The sequence below is a fragment of the Oxyura jamaicensis genome, chromosome 5 (genome assembly GCF_011077185.1).
Source record: "Oxyura jamaicensis isolate SHBP4307 breed ruddy duck chromosome 5, BPBGC_Ojam_1.0, whole genome shotgun sequence".
NCBI lineage: Eukaryota > Metazoa > Chordata > Aves > Anseriformes > Anatidae > Oxyura > Oxyura jamaicensis.
Genome location: NC_048897.1, coordinates 13,890,790 through 13,898,661, shown reverse-complemented (window position 1 = coordinate 13,898,661; position 7,872 = coordinate 13,890,790). Strand labels below are relative to the sequence as shown.

The 7,872-nt window shown below is 41.9% G+C and overlaps 1 protein-coding gene across 1 annotated transcript; it reads left to right on the top strand.

Annotated features, from left to right (window-relative positions):
• The first annotated feature begins 2,110 nt into the window (after window positions 1–2,110).
• On the top strand, window positions 2,111–7,029 carry GJD2 (gap junction protein delta 2). The gene is made up of 2 exons (XM_035328188.1): window positions 2,111–2,755; window positions 3,116–7,029. Exons 1-2 carry the CDS (start codon window positions 2,685–2,687, stop codon window positions 3,957–3,959), a joined length of 915 nt encoding a protein of 304 aa, XP_035184079.1. The 5' UTR covers window positions 2,111–2,684; the 3' UTR covers window positions 3,960–7,029.
• Window positions 7,030–7,872: the final 843 nt, after the last annotated feature.

Here is a 7,872-nt window from a genome sequence, read left to right as displayed (position 1 = left end):
CAAATACATAGGGGCCCAAATTAATGACAATACTTCTTAGTTCCAGAACTCCTGCAAGTAAGCTTGTGATGTATCAAAGTCCGTTGAGTTTTCCAGTCAAAACTTAAAATGTGTGTAAGCATCAAGAAAGAGACTTCTGGACTGAATTTTTTTATTTTTATTTTTATTTTTAATTTTTTACCTAAATTCACTAAGGTCTGAATTTCAGTAAAATATATCGTGTGAGGCCACGTATGCTCCATTTGAATATGGTTGTGGTAGGGCATATGAAGACATTGTTAGAAAAGGAAAGGTCAGCTATGTCAGAATGAGATGCAACTCCTGCAAGAGCAAGCCTGAAAGTGTTTAACTTGAACTGTATTTAAATAAAATAAATAAATAATAATAAAAACTATTTTATAACATTGTTTGTGTTTGAAACATTAATTTATGGTATCTCCCCTTCATGTTTCCACAGCTGGGCTAACAGTAGTAAGTAGAACTTATCACATACATGAAAAAATGATTGTTCATTAAAAGGTCAGTGTTTGATTCAACCAGAATTAGATTCCTTTATATTTACTGGTCATAAAAACTCAGATATATGGGTGTTATATTCTGATGCTAGAGAACAGCTTCCCTTTGTAGGAAACCTTATATTTGACTGTGGACCAAAAACTCCTCTCCTTTCTTCAGTAATTTCTGTCAAGGGCTTTCCCTCTCTGTTTGGTCTCCTAAATAGGATTATCATCATTAGCTTCTTAGCATATTCCCTGCCCACTCTCCTTCGACACATGCATTACTGCTTCCTTTACTTCCTTGATCTCTTTCATTTTCAGATCCATCTCCAAACACAGACTTTGGGGGCTGTGGGAAACACTCAATGTTTAGGGTAGTTGGATAGATACCTGACTCCTCTTAAAACAAAAGAAACAACCTCTTTTTAGTTACAGAGTTGCTGCAGCAGCAGCTTTCACAAACTCTATGCTCACAATGCAGGAAGTGTGAGAACCAGCTTGAAGGAAGAACAGAGTCAGGTTTTAAGAAAACGTAGTGGTTACTCAGTGTCCCCAGTAATTCCTAACAGCATGGTAGGGAAACATTCCAGATTACTGAATGTTTCTTAACAAACTCTTGACTGGGAGAGAAGGAAAATCTGTCAACTTCTGTGAAAACTGAGGTATTCACTGATATCTTATTTGATACTTTCCCAGTTCAAAGATTTGGGGATCCAGTGAGAGACTATCTGCACAGACCAAATGAAAAGACAAATCCTGGGGTGTCTGAAACACACAGATGACCTCTGCTCACATGAAGCTTGGTCTCATCTATTCAGAAAGCACTTAACATCATTAACACAACACAGAATTGGTTGATGAGAGCGCTGCAAAGAAAACAAAGGTCTACACTGTTTACAGTGGCCTGAGTGGTCCCGCTTTGGGAGCAGACTGATTTTACTGAGTTTGGCAATAGGAACACAGTGAACAGACTGATTTGAATTTTTCTTACATTCATTTTAATAAGATCAGTTGAGCAAAAAGAACAGCAGGTAGGAAGCTGTAGTTGATCTTTATGGAAAGGTAGAGAATACACTTCAGGCTTCACAACCAGGAAAGAGTCAATTCCAGTTGGTGCCAGTGCCTTGTGTGGGGCTGGTAGTGTCTCAGGTACAGTCTGTAGGGGGATCTGCAAATATATATATTTTAAACACAATGTTATATTTTAGGGGAATATGTAGATGGATTAAATGGTAGGAAATTCTTTAAGTTACTTTATTCTTGTGGTGCTTAGGGATGCTTTGTGTGAAGGTTTGGTGCCTCTCCTAGCATGAATCCAACCTCAGTCTCAGAGCTGTCTGAAATGGCTATGTATCCGCCCCATTTCTCCTTAGCCATTCTCTCTTTAATCGGGTGAGAGTTAACAGTGCGGTAACTGCACTCTCTTCCAAGGGCACGCGGCTCTCTAAGGTGAGGCCACCACCACTGCACGCCGTAGCTCCTTGCCAAGCCCGGGGAGGGACCGGAGCCCGGCAGCCCCCGGGAGCCCTCCTGCGGCTGGGGGTCCCAGCCCAGGGGAGCCCTGTGGTGTCGCTGGGCTGCTAAAGGAGCCCCGCACCGGCTCAGGCGGCTCTTCCTCTGCCCGGCCTCCTCCTCCTACCTTATTTATTCCGCGTATTCCACCGCCTTTATTTATTTATCTTCGCCGGAATAATAAAAAATGAGAAAATCCGAGCGCTGCTCTTGGCTGCTCTCCACCAACCTGTCAGTGACGCAAGCGGAGACTACTTAAAGGCAGATTAGAGGCAGCAAGACATTAAAAGCCAACCTTCCTCCCGCCCCGCCGCCGGGCCGCCGCGTCGCGCCGCCACACGAGCACAGCGGGCCGGGCCGGGCCGGGCCGGCCGCCGCGGGGCCCCGAGCCGAGCCCAGCCGGGCCGAGCCGGGCCGAGCCGGGCCAAGCCGAGCCGAGCCGGGTCCGGAGTCCTCGGAAGGGCTGCCGCGTCCCTCCGCCTGCCCGCCGCCGGACTGTGGGCGGTAGGGGGGGGGTTGCTCTTTTGTTCGCTTTTCCTCCCCACCGCCCTCTGAAACAACAACCAAATAAAATTAAAAAAAAAAAAAAAGAAAAAAAAAGAAAAGGAGGGAAATAAAAGCAGGAAGAAGTGAAGAGATTCGTTTGCCCAAGTCTTTGTCTCCGGATGAACAGCGATGGGGGAATGGACTATTCTAGAGAGGCTACTGGAAGCTGCCGTGCAGCAGCACTCTACTATGATAGGAAGGTAAGGGCAAGGGCCAGGGGAGACGGGGGGCGCGGAGGTCCCGGCCGGGCAGGGCTCGGTCGGAGCTTGGAGCGTGAGCGGGGGCGCGGGGGCGGGGGCGCGGGGGGGTGGGGGGGGTGGGAAGACGACGACGACACGGCGCACGCCACCGTCCTTGTCCCCAGGGATCCCACGGGGGTCTCCCGGCGGGGCAGCGGGGTGCCGGGCCGTGCGCTCGGGCCAGGGGGCTCGGTCCCAGTCCCGGTGGCGGTGGCGGTCCTGGGGGTCTACCCCGTTTCGCGAAGCCGAGGCGCTCCGTGCCCGCTCAGCACCGGACAGCTCCCGGGCGGCGGCGCGCCCTGACCGGCTTCTCTATTGCAGAATCCTGCTGACCGTGGTGGTGATCTTCAGGATACTCATCGTGGCCATCGTAGGGGAGACGGTGTACGATGACGAGCAAACCATGTTCGTCTGTAACACGCTGCAGCCAGGCTGCAATCAGGCTTGTTACGACCAGGCTTTCCCCATTTCGCACATAAGGTACTGGGTGTTCCAGATCATCATGGTGTGCACACCCAGCCTGTGCTTCATAACGTACTCCGTTCATCAGTCTGCTAAGCAGAGGGAACGGAGGTATTCCACTGTCTTCCTCACCCTGGAGAGGGACCAGGATTCAATGAAGCGTGAGGACAGTAAGAAAATCAAGAACACGATTGTCAATGGGGTGCTGCAGAACACTGAGAACTCCACCAAAGAGGCAGAGCCAGACTGCTTAGAAGTGAAGGAGATCCCCAACCCTGCCATCAGAACTACAAAATCAAAGATGAGGAGACAAGAAGGCATTTCTCGGTTTTATATCATCCAAGTGGTCTTTCGAAATGCCCTAGAGATCGGATTCTTAGTGGGACAGTACTTCCTGTACGGATTCAATGTCCCTTCCATGTATGAATGTGACAGATACCCTTGCATTAAAGAAGTAGAGTGCTATGTCTCTAGACCCACTGAGAAGACTGTGTTCTTGGTGTTCATGTTTGCTGTCAGTGGCATTTGTGTGGTGCTCAATTTGGCAGAACTGAACCACTTGGGCTGGAGAAAGATCAAAATGGCAGTGAGAGGAGTACAGGCAAAAAGGAAATCCATATACGAAATCAGAAATAAGGACCTGCCAAGAATGAGCATGCCTAACTTTGGCAGGACTCAGTCAAGTGACTCAGCTTATGTGTGAGGCTGTGACAGACCTGAAACACGGTGCCAGGTGGAAGAAACCCAGACACCATTAGAGAAAGGTACATTGCTTAGGCAAGCATTTTATCAAACCACCAAGAAAGCCATTAAGGTATTGGATCTGCACTTACTGAACTAGCTGCAAAAATGCAGTGCTATATAAAAGACTGAAAAAACAGCTATAAAACCATGCTTGACCTAGCCTTACAGATACTACTATTACTACTTTTCTTTCTAACTATTGGGTGTTATTTGTTGGTGGAGCGGCTTTTTTTGGTCATCATTAGGATGAGTTTACAGTTTGGACCGTCTGACTAATTGTTGTAAATGTGTAGGATGTTCATATTAAAATCTGCAAGGATACTCTATATGGGGTGGGATGGGGTGGGGGAAACTGTTGCAACGTGCAGATGTAAGCATGTTTTAAAAGGAGGGTAATTGCACTGTAAGGAACCTGACCACAGCTCAATCAGGACATCTGCATTCACCGATCTCACAGATGTCTGATGTTATTTTGCTTGTCTAAATCACAGAGTTTATTCCTGGTGTGTATTACTAGCTATTTTCTAACATAGTTTGTACATCAGTTAGTTAACGCTAAACAATAAATGCTGAATATAATTTTGCCATTTTTCGTTTGCCTGTCCACACACACACCAGCGACCTTAATTATCTTACGTTAGATGTGATCTACAAAATATATCAGTACATTTCAGTTCATTCCCTAACGTGCATGAATAAGATGGAATTGGTTCGTGTCAGCCAAGTTATGTATTTACCTGCAGTTACCTATGATGACACACATACCAAAGGAACAGAGTTAATTGCTTTTAACTGTGATTATATCACCTTCTCTCTACTCTTATATTTATATAAGTGCCATACTTGAAACATCCAACTCTGTACTTAGTCAAAAGGTTGTCTTGGGATACCAGCTGGAATAAAGTGATTTTATACTCTCCTATGTTTATTTTATGTTGTTTGTTTTGTCATTGCAATGGTGTAAAAAGCAGCTAAAATCTCTATTGATAAATAAAGTACTTTTTTTTTTTTTTTTCTTTTTTTTTTGTAAGCCAGAGAGATTTTTCTTTATTATTGCATACAATTGCAGAAACATGCAAGGTCAAAATAATTGACTTACAGCAATTACTCTTCAGGGTTTAAAGTGTCTTGTTGATATTCTGAACTCTAAGTGGTAAAACCTGGGAAATCAGAACTATTCATTATGTCTGTTTTCCTCCTTAAGCAAGCTTTCTCTGTGTTAAAGCCTGATCCAAAGCCCACTGACACCAACAGCCTTCTTTCTGCTGACACTAAGGGCAACACAGTTGGCCGCCAAGGTCACTCTGGGAATAGCCAGAGTACATTTACCTTGTAAATGAAACAATTGCAGCTTTTCATCAGGGAATCCAAACAGTAACCTCAGCTTTTCTGCCTTATAGCTGATTCAAGAAATATACTGTTCCTGTCCCATCAACTTACCTGTAAGCCACTGGGGCAGTCACAGATAAATCTCTATTAATAGCAACAATTTTAATAGAGTCTGCTAAGGACCTTATTTAATTCTCATTGAATTCAACAGCAAATGTCTCACTGACAACAGTAGGACTTGGATCAGGACTCAAAAAACATACAAGTGCATTCCTAACTAACTGCTATCTGCCCTTTAAAGAAAAGGGCCAAAATGGTGCTGGAAAATTTGAGGATAGTTTATAATACATGAAGGAGACAACGGCTTGGAGCTGCAAATGTTCTTTTGATTGTATTTTATTTCAAGCCTGACAATGGATTTTATGTGTTTTGGCCTGGAGATAATGCATATGAATCTTTTCCTTTTGGATTACAGTAAATACTTTAACATTTTGTTCTTGTGGTTTGCCAGCATTGTCACAAAAAAAAAAAAAAAAAAAAAAAAAAAAAAAGTCAATTAGTTCTTAGATAGTATATTCATTATCATTTTCATTTGTGGGCTTTTTTTCTTCTGCTATGAAACATAAAAATACTTTGAGAAGTGTCATGTTTTTAAACATTTTTAAAAAATGTTTTTCCTTATGTATAAGATGAATATTTTTTACAAATTGATTATAGAAACTCTTAAAATGGATTTCTCAAATGATCCTCTGCAATATAAATGCACAGTGATACTGCTAGTTGACTGCATGCTCACTGGAAAACTGCATGTTATTTTTAGAAAGACAACATGGCAGCTAAAATCTCCATCTGCAATATAACAAGCTTCTAAAGATTACTATTTGACATACAAATCCAAGCCTGATTTTCATTCTGCAGAGTCCTGGGGTGGTTTGCAAAATCTCCTTTGGAATATATATTGAAGAGGAAAATGTTTGACAGTCAGAAGCATTGTTTTAATGTTGAAGAAATAAGAGATTGTGTGCAAAGGGCTTGATCCATTGCCAATTAAATTTGAAGGAAAAAACTCATGCTGACTCCACTGGGCTTTGGTTCAGGTTCAGCATGATTTCCTGTCAGGCAGAAGCCCTAATGCAAGTTATATCCTGTGGCTGCATAACCAGTATTCACTCAAGCTCTAGTGAAGGTGCAGATCTTGATAGCTGTAAGGTTTTAATACCTTGAATTTCTTTGCATAAGACACAGAGAGGATCTGTTTATAATAGTCAATGCCGGTGATGCAGTTCATTCAATTATTTTATGCAGTTCCATATTTTGTACACCAGTAAGCTGAGATTTTTCAGAATTTTCAAAAGAGAAGTATATAAGGAAATGCCAATGTTAATTTGTGCAGCAGGATCAGTGATAAAGAAGGCAAGAACTCATATTTTGATCAACGGAAATGCAATCCTCCATATTTTCACTAACTAGAATATGGCTTTTTGTATTTCAGAAGAGAAATGAAATGGTATCAGGAGATCAAGTGCTATAGTCTTCCTTTTCAACTGCTGTTTTTCATTTTTACCTACTACCTATTTGTCATGTAAAATTGCTAACGTTTTTTTTTGTCAATGTATCATGTGAGTGTCATATGATTAATGCTAATGGACTGTTTACATGAAAGCTGGCTATTCATTTACAGAATAAATGCTTTAAAACTATTACAGCAATGGAAAAGTGTGTTAACTGAAGAGAACTGAGAGAACACTAAGCTGAAGGCCACTTAGATCTTGCTCCTGCCTCACTGAAATTAGTCCATTTTGTCATTGGTATCTGTGGAAGAAACAGATATGAAATATGAAAATTCAGTTTATCTTTGTATTATTGTACTGTATACCCTGTTTGGAACTTGTGGACAATAGTGTATCTCATCTTAAATGCAAACAAAAATTATGAACACTAAACCTTTATGGAAAGCTGCAATAGGATTGAATTCACAATTGATTCTATGATTCTATGGAATTTCAATATTATTTTCTATAAAATGACATAAAATAACAATATTAATTTTTGTGTAGTCCTGATCTTGTGCTGCTCAAATCTGCATAAATTCCTAAATCTTTTAAATAATATTTTTGTCTCACTAGGTGTATATATGTTGCAATGACATTCTGTAAAAAAGTTAAGGTTAGTGAAGAATATTTTTCATCCACAACTAAAAGAGCACTTACATTTCTCTGTAAGAGAGAAAATGGACCAGATGGACATAGCCCATCTTCTGGCTTTAATTTGTTTGAATATAAATGTTCTGTGCCCCCTTACTCCTTCAGTGGAAAAGGTTAGATGCTTTTTCTTGATGTGCAAATGTAGGAATGGGTTCAAAAAGTTGGAGAACTATGAAGGAGAGAACAGGCATGGGTTTTACCTCATTTAGGATCTGGTCTTGCTCTTTATGAAATGATGAGACTTCATTTTCTGTGGGACCAAGACAATTACCAGCTGAGGGAAAAATCTCATTATTTCCTGAGACTAACAATTTCTGCATTGTCCACCCATTCCTGGAC